Source organism: Manduca sexta, chromosome 14 (assembly GCF_014839805.1).
Source record: "Manduca sexta isolate Smith_Timp_Sample1 chromosome 14, JHU_Msex_v1.0, whole genome shotgun sequence".
In the NCBI taxonomy this organism is placed as follows: domain Eukaryota; kingdom Metazoa; phylum Arthropoda; class Insecta; order Lepidoptera; family Sphingidae; genus Manduca; species Manduca sexta.
Genome location: NC_051128.1, coordinates 3646925 through 3672976, shown reverse-complemented (window position 1 = coordinate 3672976; position 26052 = coordinate 3646925). Strand labels below are relative to the sequence as shown.

The window sequence follows — 26052 nt, the reverse complement described above, 5'->3', positions numbered from 1 at the left end:
TTTCTTTAATAACGGTTTTTATTACTTTGAAAAAATTGCTTATTCTAATTTGTTTAATCTTGCATCACTTTCTCTGATATTGTAAATGAGTAAGAAAAGTGACCACTTACCATCAGATGTGCCACAGCCCGCTTGCCTGCTATACTTCATGAAAGCTCCTTTACACCATGCGTCGGAGATGACCGTTTTGTCCCGTTTGTTTAGCACATACTTTATGACCAGTTTAGAGCGTTGTTTATGAGGCTAGAATCTAGATTTCCTAAGATGTGGATTTTAATGCATAGTTATGATACCTGTTTCATTTATATTGAGTGGATTGCAGAGGAATGACGACCAGCAATGGCTTTTAGGAAACTAAAAAATCCATTAGCTGTAATAAATATACTTTTTTAATAATTTGTTGCGCTAAAAATCTAAGCTTACTTTAATTGGAAGTATTATTGATCACTAATTAAATTCTATTTGTCACTTTTATATATCAAATAAGTCGAAGACATACCGCAAGGGCTTTAGAAGCATGACATTTTATACACAAGATCCTTACACAACGCCGGACACTAAGAAAAGTTTTTAAAGTTCATTCGTTAAATATTTTAATGTATCCGGACATACACCCAATTAAATATCACAAGATACAATAAAAACCACACCATCTTAAAGTACGATGACAAGTTATATTAGCGCACTATTTTCGAACAGTGTTTAATAATATTAAAACAAAAGCGTCTATCGGTTTAATATAACATGGTATGAAACCCGTTGCCTTTAACGGCACAACTATAAGTGTCTGTAGCTTGTAAATTTTCGCTGCGGCGATCTGTGGCCGGTCTTTGTGCTATTAATTTGTAATGTCCCCCCTTCTGCAGGCTAGATGCATGCCGGCCGCACGGGAGGAGGCTATCGCTAGACGTATCTCGAGATATGGGATGTTTTGATGGGATTTTGTGTGTGGTTTTTAGTACTAAAAAGTTATCGTTTGTGATTTTGTGAATTATTTTTTGAAATTTTCGTCATATGATTTGCAATCTGGATGATTTTTCAATACGATGTCTGTAATTATATAAATTATAAATGATACAGAATGTATGACATATAGAATCAATTAAAAATAACCGGAAAACGGATGTTCGATTTATGAACAAAGGGTTATTACTCAGTTAGCGTGAGAATGCAATAAGAGCATCAAAGGACATATTAATACAATTCTTTGCGATAACATCTCCGCCTATTAGTGTTTATTGCCTTGAGATCGTCATATCGTTCGAAGTCCTAATGATTTTTGCCATTTTAAGGATTCGGGTCTCTGAAAATGAATATCTCGTCTTCACGATTTATAAGGTTTTTCAAGAATAAAAAATTTTTTTATTCGGGTGAAGCATGAAGTAGTTATTTCGTTGAAGTGTCACAAAAAGTTCTACAATCATGTTTAATAATATTATCAGATTAGTATCCTAAGACCTCATCATTTGTTGACCAAATATAATTTGAATATTACAAAAAAACGAATTATATTAATCTACGATAACTAAAGCTTATCAAAGCAATATTTTTCAATATAACACCCCCTTTAATCCCAACATAACACAAGTAGTTCCCTCAGTATTTATACTTAACCGGCGTTTAATCGCAAAGATAATTTAAACTTAGTAAAAGTATACTCTTCCACTTCGAGACTTAGATGATCTGTTCGAAACTTTAACAGACTTTAAACAACTAAGTACCTTAATAAACGTCACTATCACTTGAATAACCCCGTGATAATGTTTTTAAACGTTACACGGATTGATTTTGTTTTGTGCGAAATATTTCAGAACGGTCAAAGTGAAGTTAGGATATTTAGGTGATGAAGGTTGGAACATGTTCGATTCAATATAGTGTTTGAAAAAGTTATTTGTGTTCTAAGTTTTGTATGAATTTCGTTTGATTTATGAAATTGTTTTCTTATACCATTCCCTAGTTATGCTAACTTAGTAACATTTAGATAACAATTTACAGTTATTATTTAAACAAAAATTTGTCATATTAACGTAGAATTTCGTTTTAATGAAAAAAATACTTATCTACATTGAACGCATTCCTGCAAATCCATAAACAATAGCAATATTCCGTTTCCAATACAAGATACATCCATTAGAATCAAGACTCAACACAAACAAACTTCATTCGAAATTCGAAAATTCTCAGAAATCGTCACACACGTCATTGCATAGACCTCCAGTCTGTATTCTGTGCCGATCTTCAATGGGGGCCCGCGTTTCCGATAGGATTAAGCCAGACTTACTGCTCGGTCAGGAACACGGCGCGACGCAGTAACCTCCCTGCCTCCCCCCTACCACGCCGAGCCCCCGGCGCATTAGGAGCAATCATATTCGACGGGTGCTAGGTTTTGGCATCAGTTCGTGTTGCTTAGGCCGGCCGAGGCTATTTGCGGAACAATGATTGGTGGTGTCTTAGTTTGTATCGGTAAGGTCGGGTTTTGTGTTTGATGTGTGATGTTTCGGAAAAATGGTTTACCGCTGCGCTGTTATTTGTATCGATGGCATTAATTCGAAGATTTCTAACGTAACACGTAATATTAAAGATTCCTGCCTAATTTCTCCATTACAGAATGTCTTACTATTAGTATTAGAGCTCTTAATATTAACTTATATTGCGATAGTCAGAATTATAAACCGTTTCAAAAAATCTCAGTACTCGGCAAAAACACTAGCTAAATACTCAACAAAAACACAAATTAAAATTCAAATTACACGTGTTAAGAAGGCGTGAAACGAAAATAAAGCGTCAAACTCCCGGCGAACGCGGCCGTGAAAGATAAAAAAAGGTCGGAAGATCCATTTTCCCTGAATCCTTGTATCTTGACCTCAGCGTGCCGCCGGGTTGGGGTAGGTCGTTGTTTACTTCATTGGGAGAAGGAACGTGCCCGAATGTTCGAGATGTTTTTAGCGTGTGTGGTGACTTCTTGTTTATATGATCTCAACCTTTTCTTTTTATATTAGAATCGATATAGCGTATGCGTTTTCGTTCCTTATAGTTCTTTTATATGTGAAAAGAAATAGTTAACTTCCTTTATCATTATCATTTGCTGTACTAGTAAATATTTAATAGAAAAGAGATTTAATCATTAATACCTAGAATTATTAATTCAATTTATACTTATGACTATCTTTCTATAGGTACGCAAGCATTATCTATGCATCTAAACTTTAATAAGTTTCGACCATATAATAGAGACGACGCTGTCTATACATCGGGACCAAAGTTCGTTTCCGAGTAACTCACTTTATGATTTAAAAAAGTAAATTGTCCCGCCTAAATCGAAGCTAATGTTCACTGTTACCGCAACCAAAACACGCTTCAAGTCAATAATGAATTCCCAAGTTTACCTTATTGGTTTTGAAACGAAAACTTGACAATATATTGTAACATTTTTTGGAATGTTAAATTTCGCTTATCGAAATTCAAATATTACGAAATATATTCTTTTTTTTAATTTATTACTTTTTACATAATCGACCTTTTGGTAATCATTGAAATAAAACTCTTCTTGGTCACGGAGGGAACCATGAAGTCTGCAAAATTTTCGAAACTTTGGAAATAAATTATAAAAATAAAAAACCGCTATAAATCAGAAAAATAGTTTTATATCAATGTCTTTTTTATAATCTTTAATTTTTTAAAACACACTGGCCACCAAGTTCTTTTTTTAAATTACCTTATTGTTTGCAGACGAATCGGGATGCGAGGCTGATATGTTGGAGGGCGCGGAGGCGGGCAGGCACTCGCCGCCCCGGCCGCAGCAAGAGCCCATCAACCTCAAGAATGAGGTAAGTTCCTTAGTAACACGGGTTATTTTAGTTGTTGGTTCTAGAAGTCTCTTTATAGGTCAGTGACGTGTCAGAACTTGACTTTTGTTTTTTATAAACACAATGACTAATACATTATCGTATAATGAAAATAAGTTCAAAAACCCGACGTTGGTAATTTTGTTTTCTTAAAGGGTTTTATTTATCGAACTACTAAACATATTTTAAGACTTCCATAAGTACTAAGACTTGCTACTTCTAAGTGATAGAGGCTATGTTCTGTTTTAAATTGATTATTTTAAATAAAATGCTAGAAAGCTAAAGAAAATTAATAAGATATGATAAATATCAAAGTGATATATTACTTTTCTATCTTACTTACGTTTAAGGTGTTAAGATGTAGCGACGAAAGAAATTCTAATAAGAAATACAAAATTATTATGATTTAACAGAATATTCCGTTACGCATTTTGTAAGATTATTTTTAGTAAGTATTTCATTATGAATATAAAAGATTTCCAAAAGAATTTGTGTAAAAAATAATCTAATTCCATTTACTTAGACAGCCTCTATCAGATTTAAGGTTGATAACAATATGTCCTTTATGCAAGTTTGTACTTTAAAATATAGCTATCTTTGGTATGAAGTAGTAATAAGTAATATTTCTTTGCGCATTTAAAACTAAAAAAAAAACATCAATATAAAGAAAATGTAAAACGTCAGCAAATAAAAAATCGATTTCTTTTTACTACATTTAAATTAATTAAACCTATTTATGTCTTGTAAAAAATTACTCACGATTGCTAAAATGAGTCCTTATCTTTGTAATAGTAACATGTTTATGCTAATTTGTCAGTAACAATTCCTCGTTTCTTTGACTTCTTTATAATTATACATTAGTAATACAGTCATGCGGTAGTGTTTTGTAAGTAAAGGCCTAGATTGTCAGTCTTAAAAAATCATTAGAAAGTAACAAGTTTAGTATATTTCGATCAGTAATAAAACGTTTTAGGTTCGCAATATCTCTCATGACTTGGGCGTTTGTTCATTAATAAACTAGTTTTTTATTATATGTTTGGAACATACTTTTTATTTGCCCATGAAAATTGGTTTTTGTGTTAGTACACAGCATTTGAACAGTATTATATGAGATACGTTTCTTAAGATACCAATAGATGATAAAAAAAAGTATGACATGAAAACAATGTAAGAAATGTTAACATTCTATATTTCTTTGTCTTTTTATTTCACGACAGTGTTTTTTTAACACTTAAGTTTAAAATGCATTTACAATTAAAAAGCGTTATAAAAGTATAGCGAACCGTGTGTAAATATTTTATGAATGATACCAGAATATTGTAATGCAATTCGTTTTAGCTAAAATGTAAACTCCAGTAAAACATTGTCAGTCTAGAAAAAAATGAAATCCAGTAGAACGAAATTAGCAAAATTACGACCATTAAAATAAGCGGTAGAAACGGGACGTCAGCGCTCCCGGAACGAGAACGCTAACCCGCGCGTAACACGTTACCGTAAAAACAAAAACGCGGGTAAAGTGAAGTGCGAACGGTCCTCAAGTGTTGAGCCGCTCTCCGCCCGCTAAAAAGACGACACACATTCTGCTCAAAAGGTCGTCGCAAAGACTAAACACGCGCTTCGTTAGTGTTCCGCGAAAAAAATCGCCGCGCGATCCCGCGCCGACCAATCGGCGTAGTACCTCAACCTACTTGCCTCAGAATCTATAGTATCGATTAGTGAGCGCTTTTTTACCCACACGCACTCACACACCGCCGCGGCGGGGGCCAGCCTTTTTAACAATCTTTTTTTCGTCCACCCGTCTCCCCAAAACCGCCATGTCCATTGCGCGGATGCAAAGACCACCCCGTTCGCCCCACCCCTCATATAGCAGCATTGAAAATGGAATTTCCATGAGTGATGGAGTGTCAAACGGGAAGTGAAAAAACGGAGAAAAAGTACATTATGTTAATTATTGAACGCGTGGTTCTGTTGGTGCGAGTTTAAATTGAATGTCATGTCGTCGGTTGCGGGCCGCGCTCGTGTCGCTCGTCCCGTCCTCGCCTACACGCGTTTTTTCCCTGCTATTATGTGTATGTTTGATAAAATTTAATTTTATTTCAACTTTGTTCGAAATTCAAAACGCTCCGGAAAAATCCGTTTGTCGAAAATAGGCTTTGCGTCCAAATATTTATGTACAATTTTGAATACCATTACGTAAGGACTAAGAGAAAGTGCGAGAAATGAAAACTTAGTTACAAAGCATAGTTTCCATGTCCGAATTCTTTGTCTTTATTCCCCAAGGCTACGGCGGGGCGCTTTGAATGCGCGAAGTTCACCTACTTTTCAACCAGTCTAGTTTGACCCGATGGTAGAGTTTCTTCAATGTAAACTCATTGACATGCCAACGGGTCATGTGTTTTATACTTTAAGGAAATTAAAGAACGGTACAAAATCGTATCAAAATTTGTATTTAGAATCGTATTAGATCATTAAATCTAATTAGTTTTAATACTAACTTTAAGACCTACTTTAAAACATTTTATGAAAATAAATGCGATATTTCTCTCCAAGACGTTTATCTTAGATGCAACATTAGTGCTTGATAAGCTAAACTAACCAGTAGTACGAGAACCTGAACAATACATTTCGTGTACACGTGTTCTAGCAGCGCGGACCGTGACATGTTTAACTTTTAATGAAATCTACTATCAACCGAGCATTGCACAAAAAGACTGGGTAAAGCACTTATACACCGGACAACACGACGAACTGTCAGGACAGTCGCACTGCTAATGGAAAATCCCGAAAAAATATCGGGGCGGTGAAAAAAAATAGTTTAAAAAACCAAGCACATTTGAATGAAAATTGGGTGGTGGCGGGCGGTCGCGCGCGCCGCCCGATCGCCTATTATTATTATTATTACTTGCATTATATCTGCATTTTTTCGACGCACACACGCGCGGTGCGCACGCCATTTTTATTTTTCTTCTTTTTTTCCCTTTTTTTCGGGAAATCGGCGGGGGATGAGGCCACCCCAGCCGCACATGTGGGCCGCACAGGACGTTGCAGAATCGAACTATGCGATGTCTACAAGTGGACGAACATTTAAATTGGCTCTCATCAAATATTGACTGCATGTAGTTTTTTCATTAACCATTGGGCTTTTTGTGAGGTATGCTGTCGGCCGGCCGCGAGCCGATTGCCGTTCAATTTGTATCTACTTCCTTTGAACGCGTAATGTTAGAAAATTTTACCTTTTTTCGTTACTATTTTCAGTACCAACTGCTTTTACATTTCCAAATGTAGCAGATTCCATTGAAATATGCCGATAGTAAATTCAATACTGAATGTTGTATCGATATGCGAGACATATCTAGTTTTTCTAAGCCCATCTTTAAACGTGGGGTCAATTTGCCGAAAGGGTCGCGCGCAAACAATTGCTTTCTGTTTTCGGAATGAAACAAACTTTACCGAAGTCACTGCTAACTTTATTTGCACAGATATAAACGTTATCTTTCTTATTTTTACAAATACTTAATCTTCAGCTAATTAGTTTGTAGCCAAGTCGTTAATTTACCTATTAAAAAGCAAAGCCCTTATTCCAAGAAGTTAAGCTTAAACAATATTAGAATTCATTCTAAGAAACACATTGAGGCCTTGATACAACTAAGCAGCGTTCAATACCCAAATTTTCTGTTACTATGACAAAAAATGTTACTATCGTTTATTTAATATTTTATAAGTTGGCATTGTGGAAAAGTAAAGTATGTATATCCATATATATGTACTACGTGCAAGAATATTTGTATATTGAATTAAAACTTATAATTGCTCTTAAACTAAACTCACTGATTTACAAATGCGATCCGAAACAGCAATTCAACATTTTTGATTTAATTTTTTTTTTTATACTTAACACCTTATGGAGATAACTCCACTTATTTCATAAGTTATTGTCTTAGAAATTCAATTATATACAATTAGTGATACGTTCAAACACTAAAATATACAATGTTTTACGACTAAAGCGCACTAAAATAAATACAGATATAATATACTCGTAAACCACATTAACTAGTAACTGTAAAATGCAATTTTTAAAAACATTCGTATGTCTTCAAACAATATAAAATTATGAGCCCGCAACACAGACAAGCGAATTTATTATCATTAAAAAATGCAAAAAATCATAATTAAAGGGGTGGCTGTGCGGGGGTTGGCAACCATTTTTTATTTTAATTGGCTTGTAAATTACAAAAGTTATAGTGAAAATGGTGGAGGTATTTTTACGGTGTCATTATGCGGATTTAATGATTGTTTTATTTTAAATCTGAGTTGTAATGGCAGTACTTAAAGGAAGTCTACTTAACCCTTGTTTTGTAATGGTTTATTACAACTGGAATGTGACTGATTGAAATTGTTACGTCAGGAATTCTGTTCATTATTCTTTTGTTGAATCCTAGAAGGACTAATTTAAAAATGAAACACATAATTTGTTAACAGTCTACCAACCTATTCCATCCCAAATCAATTCCAAAGACACATTCTACCATACTTCAAATTTCACCTAAAAGATGTACAAAAGCCGTATTACAAACGAAGTTGACAAAGCTTAATGACTCTTTAAAATCAAACAGCCATCGAAAACGGGAAATTCCTGATTTCCTATCTTTCATTCATGACTGGTCAATACAAGTACAATGAAGTAAAGCTCCAATTTTACTTATGTCACCTAATACTTTAGTCGAAAGTTCATCAACAAGCAACAATAACACTTAGCACCCGGGTATAAAGTTCAAAATCACGTGTAAATGATTATTGACAACCTCAAATGCCGGCGCCTCCGAGCTAGGGTTGCCGCTAATATAAATCTCCTCGCAGCCGCGGCCAGGGCTGCCCACGGAGGACGGCCGTGATTGATCAAAGTCGTTTGTCAGGCTCGCGTCGCGACTGTTGGTAGCTCTGCGCAATTAGCACATGATTCTGGCCGTCTAATGCGCCCAAATTTAATTTTAATTATGGAACACCGTTACCATGGCAACGGGATTTTTATACGTGTAACGAGTTAATTTGCTTTTTTAATTCGCCGAAAAACTGAAAAATAAATGTTATAAGACGAGATTAAGGTGGTAGCTCAAGGTCCATTTTCATACATTTTGTTTCGGCTTTAATCTGGGTAACTAAACAAGTATTGGCAAGTAAAGAATTTAAATTCACGTCTAGTTAGTGATTAGTTCTCGCAGTTGAAAGAAAAATGTAAAATAATTAATAATCATGGATATTTCGGCCTTTAAAATTTAATATGACGAAATTTTAAAGGCAGAAATATCCATGATTATTAATTATTTTTACATTTTTCTTCAACTGCGAGAACTAATCACTAACTAGACGTGAATTTAAATTCTTTACTTGCCAATACTTGTTTAGTTACCCAGATTAAAGCCGAAACAAAATGTATGAAAATGGACCTTGAGCTACCACCTTAATAAGTACAGCTAATATTTTTAATAATAAATTTTCAAGAAATATAGTTTATTTTTACAAGCAAATATAACAGGAATATAGCGTCTTATATATCATGCTTTTATACCAACTATTAGACGGCCTACAAATTAACATGGGATTAGATTCAAAAGACTCAATTCTTACTACGAGAAATTCTTATGAACAGTCGCAAAAAAGGAAGGCAACATTCCTTAATTAAAATAAATTATTTGTAATTACAATTTTTGTATAAAAAGAAACGTTTTCAAAAGTTAAGCAGTACCATATTTCACTCATAAGATTTTCAAAACACATAATTTCACGAGTTTGTTGAAGCTTTTAAAAACCTTATCGAATCAAAATAGATTTACTGTTAACTTTTAAGATCGTATTTGACACTCTAGGCTATCATAGAAGAAATTGCGCGTTTTTTTTAAATTCCTCATAAACTTATACTTTCATCGAACCTCATAAAATTAAAATAAATTTAAAGTAACTTTTAAAATCACTCGTATTTCACATTCTATATAAAAAAAATGAAAGAATTTCTTAATTCCACACGAACTTATATTTTAATCGCACGCGCGTCAAAAATCCACGTCAATAAGAATAGAAATCATGACACGTTTTACGACCGTAAGTATATAACAGAAATCCAATTATTTTCCAATGAATATTCAAAACAATTTATGGTACAGAGCGACTCGCATAAGCGATTAAATAATCTCATCAATATATTCTATAATAATACTTTAATGTGCCATCTATCACCTCGGGTTAGGGTTGTCGAATAGCGCATAATCTAAATTTGCTTTATTTGTGAAATTTTATAGTTTTGAATTAGGCAGCCCTAAAAAGTATTTTAAAAAGCGGAATTGATAAATAAATCAGAATTTTTAAGTAACATATTTTGTATGAGCACTGATTTAAGGGAATATATACTAATTAAAGAGAAAATAAACAAATATCATAATATATTGATTTCGGATAAATATTTCAATATCTTTAGAAAAGTATAGAAGCGGCGATAGCCTAGGTGGGCCTGGAACGAACTGCCGAAATGATTGTCCTCAAATTAAAATAAAGGGGCATACACCTCTGATTTTTCTCAAGTTACATATGTATTCTTTGTGAATTATCGCTTGCTTTAACAATAAAGGAAAGCATCGTGATTAAACATATATACCTGAAACGTTCTCTATAAAAAAAATTAAGGATATATCGGCCAATCCGCACTAGGCCAGCGTGGCGGACTAAGGCCTAATCTCCCTCAGCAGTAGAGAACGCGCGCGCAGTAAGACAGTATATATAATACAAGATTGATATTATTATTTCCATTTAAGTCATAATACCATCAGCCCTGGTCATGCGTAGATGCAAAACGCGTATGCACACAGACGTCTACTCTCAACTCAATAATGCGAAGGTAAAAAAACACAGAGAAGCAATAAACATTTAAAAAGGGAGATGTCCCATTACAGACGAATTAAAATGCGGAATCACGTACATTACAGCTCGTTCGGCTGTTTTTTTCAATACACTTACAAATGCGCACAGTGGAACGCGTGGAGATTCTTTGATTATATATTTTTTGTGGTGTCCAAATTACAGAATGTTTGGCAGCGATGAAGTGTGCATTTCATGCCATTTATTTAACAAATTTTTGGGGTATAGAAAACTGTTGAGTCGATATTAGGAGAATTAAACAATTTATAAACACATGTTTCATAGATTAAATAATAAATAACAAAATAGTAGGACTAAAATATAGAGTCAACATAGATATGTATTTTGTATGGATATGTACAGCGAAATAAAATTAATTTATAAGAGGATAATTTTTTCATAGAATTATAAATGAAACAAATTATGTTAGAGCTATAAAAATGTAGAGTCGATATAGCGTAACATAATAAATAAATCTTTTAACATGTCAGTTTCTTACATTGAAGACAACAAGTTCATAATTTTGGGTTTCGAGTTTTTCACTATAATGTATTTACAAAATATGTTATTGTTACTTGCTTTATTACTAAGACCATTATCGACACAATATCGATCCCTAGATAATAGACCCTCCGTGTAATTTTGTAAAGAAGATATTAAACTATGTATAAGACAATTTATTAAACTTAACAACGATAAATCATAAGTAATTAATGCATATTACTTCGTCTTTGAAACATATATTTATAATAACCTAAGACTTGTAATTTTTAATTATAATGATAAACTAAAAGCTGTAATAATCAATTCTATTTCGTTTAATATAAGAGTTATTATCTTACTTGTTAAAAACGTACAAAATTAATTGTATTTGAAATATATCTACTCGTAAACACTTACAAATGTATTCTATATTGCTCAGTATGCTATAAGGATAATGGGCCGAAACACGCAATACCCATGTTATAAAATTCTATTTCAGAGTTTATGAATGAAGTAGAAAAAATATATTTACTGGATGGTCTCTCATATGTGAGAGTCCGCCTGGGTAGGTACCGCCACAATGTCTATTTCTGTCGCCAAGCAGCAGTGTATAGTCACTGTTGTATTATGTTTTGAAGAACATTGTAGCCAGTGTAACTACTGGACATAATAAGACTTAACATCTCCTGTCTCAGGATGGCAAGCGCAGTTGAATAGCAAACAATACTTTGTAATTCAAGGTGTTGGACGGTGTTTCTACTGTTTATGGGCGGTCGTATCGCTTACCATCAGGCGCACGGCAAGCTCGTCTTATCATTCAAAGCAATAAAAATATATATAAAGTGACATAGGATTACGCCTGTATCTATGAAATAGTATGTAAATTTTACAACACACCCATAGTTTATAATAATGTATATTTACATACGAATTAGTAGGTAAAATACAGCTAGAGAGCTCATCATTTGGTGAGTTTATTCCGTTCCAAAATGTAACATAATTTGAGATAATTAGCATATGTTTTTACACCAAAATGTATCGCTTACTTTGTAAAATAAAATCACTCAATACCTTAAATAGACCAATGATGACTTCTTTAGATAAGAAACTAAACTAACCCCAATCAACATATCGCAAAAACAGTAAAGCAATTACAAAACGCCACAAATCTACGAGACGTGAAATCAAATCGAGCCAGAGGCATTATAATAGTGACAATACCGGACATTTTATATCCAATAAGAGTATCCAGCGTTGTGGAGAGTGAAACCAGACAATATGCACCTATCGAAGCACCCAACAAAGACTCTATTAACAATATGAGTAATGCACAACTTAGATCGAGTGGCCATCAGATATATGAAACTGGCGGTGTAGACGAGCGTGTGAGGGATGATGCCATGACGTTTATTTACACGCTAAGGAGTTAGATTGATACGCTGTATCGAAAGGTGTGTTGTGCAGTATGATAGGCGTTTAGTGTGATTTTTGTAGGTGGAAATTTATTTGGAGTTTGATGACGCAGAATACGTTGATTAACTCCCCAAATGGAGTGCAGCCGCGTTGTAACCTTTACGCTTGTTAATTATGTTAAAAAATTTACTCATAAGTTCAGTTGAATGTAATTAATTGCTTATTATCACGACATATAAAAGTTTATTATTGAATTAACGTGAAAAAATCCAACAATACACCATAAATTATATATCAACGGCGAGTACAATCAAAATTCATATCTCGTCGTATTTTTTTGTATAAAACGCTGCGTGCGAACCGCCCGTCTGCCGGGCCGCTCTCTGCCCATCCTCTGAAAATGGAGCGACCGATAAAAAAAGGTAACGAATTATAAAAAAGCGGAGGCACACAATCGCGAGCGCGGACGTGGAGGTGGGCGAAATGAAATGAAATAATGAAAAAAATGGGCAAAAAGCAGTACAAACATGCATTGTCCTGGCCACCCCCACCCTTAATGAGGGAACGGGTGTCCCCCGCCGTACGCGGTACGTGTATCTGAAGTGGCTGATTATCACTTGATTCCATCTGTGTCCGCGTGAATTGTTCCGCGACTAAACTGGGTCGAGATGTTTTTATTTGTCCGACGCGGCGACGTTTAGTTTGCGAACGGACCTATTGCACGTGATAATCTAATCCGATTGATTTTGCTCAAATTTTCACTTAACGGGCTTTTGTTATTGTTTGCTGACCCTCAGTGTATCCGAGGCAAAGTCTTTGTTACACAAGTAGTGGTCATTTGAAATATTGTGTATAGGTGCAGTGCTATCCACGCAGTCAATGCGGATATTGTAACGCAAAACTAAAGCACAAAGCGCGACCCCACTATTTCCACTAAATAAACCGTTCAACAGACGCACGCCATTTACTAAGTCCGCCTTCCAAGCCATCGATTCTCATATGAAAAATCCCAATTTTCGAACACATTAACCATCAAAAACAGCGTCCGAAATTAATTTGTTTATGCGAAACAAAGGTGGGTGCTGGCTGCATGCACCCGGGCGCGCCCACCTCCCGAAAAAAAAGGAAAAAAATACGAAAAATGGGGGGTAGCGGCGGGGTTCCCACACCCCTCTCGCGGCGCGATCGGCATCAGACTTCTTTTTTTAATCGCGTCGCACTCAGAATGGTCGTTTTGGTAAGCACACACTGCGCGTTGCCTATTTTCCAATTTAGATTGCTTTGTATTACCGGTTGAGCGATGCGCAATAGTTTTTGAGGCCCGTGACACGTGAGCACAGGAAATTAAATTCTGTGTTAAAATAAAAACGCAGACGATGTGAAGTTTTTAGAGAGAGGATTACATGCTACGTACTTACTGATTGAGCATCGTTGCCTGGCTTGATGGCTCGCTAATCGCAGATTAACCAATCTCAACGGTGAGTATAAGAGCATATAGTTTCTTTTTCTTTATAGGAGCTCAAATTAATACACATTTTCAATGTGACATAAAAAAAAACTACAAAGCTTTGTTCATGGTTTCAATAAACCGTCACGGTTTAAGCCATATACTTTTAACACTAAACGTAATAAGTACGAACATGTCCGATAAAAGATGAATTATGTCCCGACAACTCCTATTCGGTTTAATTAAAAATATCGCATTTGCAATGTAATCGTAGCTAATTGTGGCACCGGTTAATAAATATAGCTGATAGATTGAAATAAAACAAACATTTATAATTAAAGGTTATGCAGGAAACGTAAATACAGGGCTGGAACGTTTTTAATCTACATTTCGATATATCGAAACCCGTTACGTTGCACACATTTATAACGTAGAAATAGAACTTTACCCCGTGGCAATTATATCTGTATTAAAATTGAATATAATTAACGAGGTTCGCCGGCGTAGACCAATAACTCAAGTATCAAAATTCCCTGATAATTAGCGAGCAAACGGCAATAAATATCACCAAGACGATTATTAACCGGCGACGGATAATCACAAGGAGTTTATAGTGATACAACGCAAACTAGAGACATTTACCAATGATTATATGCCGGCTGTTGAAAAAAACAAAAAATATACTAATTGTTATCATCGGGTACACGGAGGAATTAAAGTTAACGATCGCCTTCGAGTACATTTAAATCGCAAAGCAGTTTGCTGGGACGGCATGACGGTCTTGTGAATGATTTTGGTATGAATCAGTTTGGCTTGAAGACAATATATTTTTGATGAATATGGGTTGTGATTTCGTAAAAGTTGTAGATGACTACTGGACATAAGATTTAACATCTCCTGTCCCAGGATGCCGAGCGCTGTGGAATACTAAAAAATACTTTGTAGTCAAGGTATTGGATGGTGTTCCTACTGTTTATGAGCGGTCGTATCGCTTACCATCAAGCAAAGGGCAAGCTGGTCTCGTCATTCAAAGTAAAAAAATATATATATAAACTATGAAATTAGATTTTTTCGTATTTGAAGACCAAACTTATTTCATAAGCAATACAAATAATTCGCGAATACAAAATACTTTACTGATAGTTCCGAAATAATATGCCAACGTTAAAATCGCAAATTTACAGAGCGCAAAACAATGTACAACAAAACATGTTTCCACATAAACTAATAAAATATAATATAAACTACAAACATACAAATCGCATTGTTATTAACATCCAAATAACTCGCAAAACACGAAGAAACACCACATGGATAATGATATCAAGTTCGAAGTTTTCTCACTCCGCCACTCGCCTCAAGCCTCGCCGCGCCTTTCTGCACCCTTCCATATAATTAAAATGCACACTTACTGTTTGTGATTAGAGAGTGGGGTACAAAGAAATCATTTCGAAACGTAAGATAATATCGCTGTAAGTAGCATGAAGTTATTAATGACCAAAAGACGGTTTAACATTGTAATTACGGATGTTTAATTTTGATAGTTAAAATTATTGCAGCAACTTATTATTAGTGGCATCTGGTATTGTAGAACGCCTCAAGCATTTTCCATCGTCCGGTGTTGTGGAATATATTAAAAGACAATAGAATCCAAAGACTATTAAACATTTTGGAAATTGGGTTGTCCAGAAACGCCTTTGTATTTACTACCTACTGCAGAAGAACAACTTAGATCCTGGTCCAAACAAAGTGTATTGATTTGCTATGAACTTGAGATTCATCATTTGTATAGTCTTCTTTACACTCTCGTTAGTTCTAGATGTTGGTAAACATTATTATGTCTTACAAAACATTCATTTCTAAGCATCTGAATTAATATAATAACAATAATTTCTAAAATTCTTGAAAAATAAGAGAATAGTAACATGTACTTGCATGATAATGAATTCTTATATTTACGCAAATAATAGATATCCTATTGCAATTTGAATTTGGCATATCCAACTATGAAATCACTTGCAAAATCATACTAATTTAATGTTTTATAGTTACCAAGTGGAAATAAGTAATTATCATGAATTAGTGTAATGAAAAAAGTCTTCTTAATTATTAACTATTCGTTTACTACATCACAAAATTGTGTCAAAAGTGTTTTTTTTAATAGCAACATCAATAGATAGTTTTTCAATTTTGCTAGTCTTGTCATCCCTTTTTCGACCACAGATGCCTTCCCGAAAGTTCTAATTTTAAAACGGTTTTGTTATTATCTTTTTTTATGAAATCTTGAACACGATGTTAATTTGTCCCAAATATTTCTAACTGACCACTAGCTAAATTTAAAATAACATTGTTATCTATTTAATACCAAAAGCACACATAGCTTGTTCTCGTGATAATACTAAAAATATATATCTTTATCTAAAACTAGTTGACCCGACAGACGTTGTCCTTTCTTAACTATATATGCACACGCGCATTCTATCAATCGCGGAAATTAACTTTTCTTAAATTTTCTAACGTTCCACTGAACTTCCTTAATTTTTTTTCATAAGATCCTTCTCCTGACAATAACAAACACAACAAAAAAATAGTGAAGTCGGTCCAGCCGTTCACGCGTGATGGCGTGACCAAGGGAAACAGGGATTAATTTTTATATAATATATAGATTTTTTTTTTTATTTTTTTTTTTAATTATTTTATATAGATTTATACCATTTCTAAATCATCATCTTCAAAAATCTAGCCTCAAACCCAACGCTTAAATGCGCGAGTGTATCTAATGTCCTTGAAACAGTCTCCCCAAGATAGGAAAGTGTACGTTTACGATGGATATAAATGTGTATCATTAATCAAAGTAATTAGATCATTACCGGGATCGAGTTGCGTCCCGGCGGAAACTATCTTATGGATTCGGCTCCTTTTTTCAATTAAATGAACTTTCAGAGTAATTTACCATCCATTGCCTTGATACAGTAATTTGTTTTGATCGTTATTTGTTTTTTAATCTTGGTAAACTTTTTTGTGATATTTTTCTTATTTTTTTTTACTACTAAATATTTATGTACATCACGAACAATTGACATAAATTATCGAATGATTATTGGTAATTCGGTTTTTAAGGTCGCTTTATACTGCATTATTAAACGTCAGAAACCGCTAAAGTCACGAGCAATGCTCAAATTAGATACCAAAGTCGCGTGTTAGATATTTTTCCGCGTTCTTTAATAATCCCCACTATCCGATGTTGTACAGGTTGTTGCACTTAATTGGAACGGCTATATGATTTATTATCGGTTAATTTTATGATAATGAGCCTATGAATAATCTGCGCTGGGGTCTATTCTCTGCTTATCGTGCGTTAGGTGCGAGCGTATTGTTCGATATTGTTTCTAACATTTGTACATCTTTTAGCGTGAAGACCATGATACTTTTCAATCAAAATTAATGTTTATAAACTGCAAAAAAAATATATTTGTTTTTAATACTCGCTTTATGTCTACTTGTGAACAATTAAGTTTCACGTTATTAAAATTATTCCAAAGAATAGTGTCTTTAAAACAATGATCCATATACTACCCATATTTCCATATTCCCCGTATATAATACAACAAAATCAAACGCAATTTGTCGTATAGAGTTTTGTAGGCATTTAATAGAACGACACAATTTATTGCCGCTGTGGGCGTTGATAGTACAAGATACAGTTTGTCTATAAAATTCAATAATAACCACCTCTACCTGATATTTCTCAATAAAATCGGTATCTGGAATACCATTAGCAAACACCGACAACGATCTTGGATTATAAATCACTTTAATTTAATAAGTACACGGAGTTTTTTCACTTCCTGTTAGCTGCTGTATTGTAATCGGCATGAATATAAATAACGTTTTAATATCAGGTTCGCAAATAAACGATCTTTGTGCAGTTGATTTAAAAACGTTCTGTTTTAAACGGTTTTTCGTCAGGTATCAAATCTTTTTTTAATAAAAATTTTATTAATCAGTTCACGAAATTGCAAGTACCAATAGTACTATAAAAATATTTACTTTAAGCGACAGAAATCGCTCACGATATAACTAGTGCATATCGCATAATACACCTCAGGGCAGCGGGTATCGCAACGGGAGCGGATTGTAATAAGTCGCTATAATTTATGTTACACGCAATTAAAGTAAGATTGTTGCTCGGCCTCCGACTTAGTCCAGGAGCTCGATTATAATGTAACGTTTGAAATTAGCGGATATAATTTATGCATGATGACATTTTTATTAGTCGCCTCATTAGAGTAGGCGGTGCGTCATTTAGTTAATGTTTCCTGGTTGATTATACATTGGGCCTTTGCAAAAGTTGAATATCTATAATGTATGTTAATTGTATGTATTAAACTCGTTTGGTTATAAATTACTTTACGTATCCATTTAGTTCATCTGCCATTTTTTTAGCTTGCCTAATATCATGTTGTGTATCAAGTGCTCGCTCCTGGACTGTAATTGCGCTACTATTAGTCGGTTTCCTGTCACTAAATGAGATTAAACACAGTGAATGTTACTCAATACGTAAGAACGCTAATGAACTACTGGTAAACGATGTTTATGAGACCATATTCGCGATAATTACAACGGCCGATAAGCTTGTGCTTTTAATTTTTAATGAGTTTGACATTACTCCTTTATTCTAGGTGCGGCCTTCACTCCTTTTTACTTTAATGATTGTAAGAATATCTGAGATTGTATATTCCGTATTTCTGATTGGTTTTATACTCCGGACATTTTATTGCCGTAGGTATATGCTATAACCTCTGCCTCAAAGTGTTGCATCATACTATTCTGTATTTTGTACCCTAGGGGTGAGAACTTAAGACTTAATACTCATAACTGGTGGTACTGGTGTTAATGGTGGTCTCTCACATGTGAGAGTCCGCCTGGGTAGGTACCACCGCAATGTCTATTACTGCCGCCAAGTAGCAGTGTGTAGTCACTGTTGGGTTCCGGTTTGAAAGACATTGTAGCTAGTGTAACTACTGGACATAATAAGACTTTACATCTCATGTCTCAGGATAGCGAGCGGAATGGAATCCTAAACAATTATTTGTGATTCAAGGTGTTGGAAGGTGTTTCTACTGTTTATGGGCGGGCGTATCGCTTACCATCAGGCGAACGGCAAACTCATCACGTCATTTAAAGGAATTCATAAAGAAAAAAAAAGTAACACTGGCTTTTTTGGACCGGAACTACCGCGTAGCAACAAGGGTCTCAAATGAACTCTTTCGATGCAAAGGCCTATTACGTTCCACTAGTACATTATCAAACAGCTCTAAATATCAAAGTATCTAATTTGTGAACAATCACTGTAAGAGATTTATGATCACTAGTTTCTTTATTTGAAGACAATAGCTATCGGCTATTAATTTTATGCAAATCGCAACGAGTTTTGTAATGAATGCGCCTGAGTTGATTTTTAAGGCGGAGAACTTGATCTTAAATATTATTGGTATTTAAAACTGTTAATTTAATAATTGGTTTAAATAGCTTAGTTTGGTAGTGGTAGGATATATACATCCGCCTGGCTAGCGATTGCCGTACTCAAGGTGTTCCAACCCGCCATAGTGGTTCACATAAGTTGCGTTCCGGGACCAGCCTGAGTACATCCAGTTAAAACAGGCCGGCATAATTGTGTCGATTGGCGATTTGGGGTATTCATGTCTCATCTATTTGTTCACTTTGCTTACTACCAGATGCAGTGGTGTTACTTTTCCGTGTGCGTGTCAAAAATAAAGTTTCTGATAGCATAATAAAAAAACCTAATAAGTTATAAATAAAGTATTTGTATAAACATTGGCTTTGTCAACATTGAAATTTGAAGAATGAATCCTCTGTTTCGCTGACAAAGCTTAAGCATTCAGAGCAGTTAATACTAAACTTTAAAACACATTCTAAATTATATAAACATTAAAAATTACACTGTAAAATGTCTATACATACTCTTTGAGTTCTACGCCCGAATTTAAATATAACTTTTATAAATAATAACAGAATTTCCTTAGATTTTATTGTCGAATCAAATCTATACTTTGTAGTAGAAGTCCCAAGTGATGTATATAGGGCTAGTGTTATTCTATAAAACGCAGAACGATCGCATGCAACATACATAGTTTAATTAACTCGCGTATTAATGTTATTCTAAACCCTAATTTAAAACGACTGGTTAACGCTAAACTAATAATAAATTAATGAATTGTAAGGGCATTATTCTTTAAGATAATGGACATAAAAACACAGTTTATGTAAAATTAGAGTGAACTCTTAAATAAAACGGTTTTCATACATGAAAAATACTAACGAACGAATTAAGAGCCTTTACTTTTTTTGAAGTCTGTTGAATACGTCATACGTGTGAAAGGTTTTTGTGGGTGCAGTAAATGTGCTTTGGGTCTATATTTACGGTTGAGGGACCACTAGTTCGTTCCTCTAACTATGAAACACTAGCATTAATGTGTGGACCGTGTTCACTTTTGTACCTAGCTTCTTCAGTATAGGCTTTAGTAGGAATAAAAGTAAGCAATTTATAATAAAATAAGCTGTTGTCGCGGCTACGCCCGCGTGGTAATCAGAGTGTCACAGTTTTTCAACCAGAACACAACTACACGACTTCTAGTAATCGTTATATTTCAGTCAATTGACATAAAACTGTAATATATTATTAACGTAAACCTACCTCAAGAACTGCACTATATTTTAGAAAAATCGTACAAAAATCAGTTTAATAGATTTTGAGAAAATCGATCACATACAGACAGAGAGCTTTTGGGGACTTTGTTTTATAACATGTATAGATTTAGCCTACGTTACACAGAAATACTGCAGCTTTGTATTAAGGAAGAATTCTAAAACAATTCAGTCGTTTCAGATATTACTTCCTACAAACAAACTCATAAGCTATACATTAGCTTATATTTCATGTTACTTAGCATTAGACCATGTTAGGAAACCTTTTATCATTTATCAAACTTATCTCTATTCACGCAACAAATCTTAGTGAACCAACCAGAAACGGAAAGTTACATACTAATTAACAACTAAAACTGTTATTACCTCATACGAAATATACTTAAAAAAATTAACAAAACGGCATAGCCAATCAAGGAGCCAAACGTTCTTTATTCTTTTTGACTTCCCCTTATCTGGCTGAACACTTATGGATGCAATTTTATTAATTAATTTCGAGATGCATTTATCTTCCTCGCATGATGCAAGCGTTTAATAAGGACGAGGCGCCATTACGGGGGATTGCGTTTGAGGGAAGCTGGGGAGAATCGTACAAGCCGAGTGGGCGATAATTTATTGCGCGAGAAATTAGGACTGCATTCACGTTAATTGTATTTTTTGCGGTAAACGTCGGAGTGGGGCTAATTATACTTAAATTTAAAATGCTATTTTTGGGCTTTTTAATGGGATAATTATTCAAGTGTTTACCGTAATTCTTTAGTGTTTTGCGGCTAATGAGGTGTCGTTACGTTTATGGACTGTATTGTAAAGGCAATCTGACCATACTGTAGCGAAGGACATCGTGTTATTAAATTACTTAAGATAAAATATTTTTTCTCTCAACATAAATTTCGAAACAATTTAATGCACAATAAAATTTATTTCCAAAGCATAAAAATCCAAGAGACACAAAAAAATTTAAACCCGTCCACATTTGCCGACGCTACCCTAATTTAAATAATAATCGCGCCATCAATCTGTTTGGTTTGTATCGTTCCTTATATATTAAAACAAGAACTTATTAAGATTAACCTCCATTTGATTATTCGATTTCTAATTTACCATTCGTGTAAATCTTATCCTAGAGTATATCTGGGCCAGACCGCGTACCAATGTATTATTTGCTAAGCAATACGATATGGTGTATTTCTATCTCTAGATAACAATTATCTTTACATAGCTATTTCTAAATTATCAGTTTAATTTTGAGGTTAGGTTTAAATAGCCACGTCTCCTTTAATACGAATTTATTGACATAACTTACGACAAATAATTAAATAACATGTACCTATTTTGGTTTTTCAGTCATTTAGAACATTAATTGAATATACAATACTAAAGTAGGACAAAACACGAAGAACTTTGAAAATGTCTAATTATATGAAATTTTTCAATTATGGCTCCATCGTTGACGGACGATGATTTTGCCAAAGTAGGAAATATCGTAGTAATAATATTATAGGAATATTGTTTGTAACTCTTGAGCAGTGAATAAAGCAATGGTATTACAGAATAGGAAACACTATACATCAAAATCTATCTATAGTTAAAACTCAAGTAACAAGTCGCAAACGTCACCTCTTATTCTCGACTAGCTTTTGCTCGCAGCTCCGTCTGCGTGAATAAGTTTTTCCATAAAAGTCGTGCATTATATTTTCTGCCTGCCTATATATTTAGTTAGACTTCTAGCAACACATCGATGAAAACTGCATTCAATTACTTGCAGTCGTATTTGTGTGATGCGCGTACAAACATATAATTATAAACAAATATTCCAAAAGACTTTTGTTTGGGTTCTGTTTCGCTAATAAATACACCCCATATTACCTTTTCTTCAAGCCTATAATGTACAGACATCGTGTTAAAATTTTATTCTAGCAATCTCATTTCACACTAAGTCCACATCACCGTTCCACTCCTGTATGATATTAACATGCTTATTAATTGCATCCCGCGGGCTACTATGGTAGCCTCATAATATTTCTCCAATGGTTTACGATTGCACGCCCCGCCCAGGACCAGTTCGGTTCGCAGTGCGTGCAGTCTCACCGACAAATGAGCCTGTTGATTAAACTGCTGTGCGCGGTTTATTTTAATATCAGCTTTTGCCTGCGGCTCGGCTTGCGTGGAAACGTTTTCCCGGGATATATATTTTTCTGGGAAAAAATAGCTTCCAGAACTCTGGAGTATCGTAGTTTCCTATAAATTAAAAAAAAAACAAAATCAGTTTAGAAGTTGCTGAGATTATCGGGTTCAAACAAACTCTTCAGCTTTATTATACAGCAGATTTCATGTTGAAAATATTGTTGATAATAATTAGGATGTGTTTTTGGTGGTTTAAGGTGTAAAATTCTAGAAAGCAATAGGTAAATCTTTAATTTTTAACGAAATCATTAAGTTAGTATTTATAAAACTAAATTCGGTTTTAAATAACAAAAATTACCATGAAAAACATTATCTAAAGAGTAACTTCTGTTATTCCATTTTTGATATTTCGACTTCAAATTTGAACAACGGTGCATTAAAATTCAGGTGTCGGTTAAATTTACAAAATTGTATGTTTTTAATAATAACTTGCAAAGAACGTATCAGCCCCTTTAGAATGTGTTAACAAAACCCTACTCGTAAGTCGATGTTTAATATTGATATTTGATTGGTCAAGGGACCAATGCGTCAGTCACGTGATAATCTCTCAACCAATCATAACAACGACACGTAGTCGTTCCTTTTTTGACATATTCTAAGCACACTTTTTTTTTCTCCGTCCCCAATTTTATCTATCCCATTAGGTTATACTATTGTTACTTATTTTATACTATTGTTACTTTTTTTTTCAGGTAAAGTACCGACCAACAGTAAGTAATTATACATCCTAACACAAAACGAACATCACAGTCTTCAATCAAGGCAAGTCGCATTTCGAAAGCAAATTATCCAGGGGTGGGGGGGATATAATTAAAATCCGTTGATTAATATGTAAATGTAATAAGATTACCCTCCCTTGAATAATTTAACTGGGTGCCTCCGAGATGAGTTACACAGCCGTTGGACTCTCATTAAAGCGGAGTTGTATCGGCCGTAATATATGTACTGTTTGATAAATGTACGAGACTGCGATTAGTGCTTGCGTCTCAGATGTGTGAATTTTGTTGGGTAATGAAAATTGTCGCACTTGAGATGTGAGATGAGGATTTGTGTTCGATTTTTAAAATTTCACGCATTTGGACATTGTGTGACTTCATTTTTAAGTTGATTTCAACAGTGATATGATACCTTTAGGAAATCCATATCTAGGTAATGTGTTCAGAAGAAAGTCGCTTTCTTAGTGGTCATCGTTTAGAACAGTATAAACAACCCAAAACCTCGCAAACCATTGTATGAGATATTATAAGTTCACAAGCCTCTTATTGCCCAGTAATAGAGACTACAGGGCTTTTCGAAATTAATGGAATAGGAGAATATTATGTTTGACCAGAAATCATCGCCAGTGGGCGCTGGGACTAAGGAAGTCTGTCCACTATACCGTTTCATACTATGATCGTGCTAGGAACATCGATAGGAACGTGTCAGGGAAAAATTGCATTGTAAAGTATGAGACTGTATTTAATGGTTTTGGGGCGTCTAATTAGCAAAGTCTTATACTACATAGAGTTGCCATCACGATATTTTCTATCAAAGTGGTATAACTTGTTTCATGCTAACTGTTCTCAGCGTATTTATTCTTTTAAGTTTGGGGCAACGCGCCTTTAATACAGGCAACTGCAGTCAACCTTAATCTTATCTAGAGTAAAACAATTAAAAATAACTTTTTATAATTAATCAATTTCTACATAATTTACATAGCTAGTTTAAAAGGTGATACAACCATCGTAAGTTGTAATTGAAACATTATTCTCGCGTGTACTAGTCGAAAGTTCACCTGCGTTGATGAATATAGATTTATACCCATCACATAGATAAAGAAATTAAGATATACGGCCTCTTTTAAACTACAATGCGTTCCGCAAAGTCAATTACAATAAATTGCTGGAAGATAATTAAGAACTTATCTTTTGAAAATTCTTATTTATAGTCCATAGATCAACATAGTTTAAGAGATCATTCCTACCACGTTTCATATATTGTAAGATTTCAGAAGTACTGCAGCATTGCGCTAGACATAATTTCATCAATGTCCAGCAAAATTTCTGCCGCCAAAACGTTCCATGTTCCGCCATCTTTATTAAGAACGCATGACCTCCCGCCTCCTGGCGTTGGTCAACAGCCAGCAAGGCGTTAAAGGCATCAGCTACACCACCCGCCAATTTTAATGGAGCTGCCCTTCCCCGCGCCACCCGCTAGAACAGTACCAAGGTGGGGAAGTTGCGAGGTACACGACGGGTCATGTTACGCCGGTCGTAGGTGCTTGGCTCACTTGTCTAATGGCTTTGATTAAACTGCCAGTTTATTTGACGGTACGATGCGTGCGTGCGGCCACGTATGAATTTATGTTTAGGTTAGACGTCCGAATATGGAATTATGATCGAAGATTTAGGATCTTGATGGTTGTTAGTGAAATTCTCTTGTGGGTTTTGTCTGGGAGTCTGGATTACTTGGGTGGGTGTGGATAGTGTTCGATGGCCAGTGTAGCTTGAGCTGTGGTGCTAGTGAGTTTAAGAACAATGGGTCTGTGCTAATTGGCTAGCAAATTACTTCGGATGTGTATGGGGAACATGTGATTTGAATTGTATTTCACAATAAATTGTTTAATTCTCAATATTATTTTTTTTTTATGACGCGAACGAACCCACAAGCGTAAGCGTCCTCAAACAAATTCTAGTTCAGTTAAACATTTTGACGCTTACCCATTCGTATTTATAAAAGCAAATGAAAACTAAATTCAAATATTTTCTGAAGTAAGAAATACGCACCACACTATTTAAGCAGATATTATAGAAATATTTTTTGTTTTTTCATCACACCACATTGTGTTGTTCAATATCGCACCTTATGATTTTAGTTAAGGTGTTCATTTTCCAATGGAGTTTTTGTCACCTTTCTCTCTCTTTTAGTATATTTCAAATGTCGACTGTGCAGTTAATAGACTTCCCCCTATTCCTTATGGTGTACATAGATGTGACTACGAACGTGTATTTCGCGAAGTATCCTAAATTTGACTTACAGTATCATACAACTTTACCATTTATA

General features: G+C 34.6%; 1 protein-coding gene across 10 annotated transcripts in view; it reads left to right on the top strand.

Annotated features, from left to right (window-relative positions):
• LOC115439748 (POU domain, class 6, transcription factor 2) overlaps positions 1-26052 on the top strand; it is a 156701-nt gene that overhangs the window by 28744 nt on the left and 101905 nt on the right. For all 10 annotated transcript variants that reach the window (XM_030163741.2, XM_037438523.1, XM_037438521.1 and 7 more), the window contains one exon: positions 3730-3827. In XM_030163741.2, the coding sequence (XP_030019601.1) occupies positions 3730-3827 (98 nt within the window). The remainder of the gene's footprint in view (positions 1-3729; positions 3828-26052) is intronic.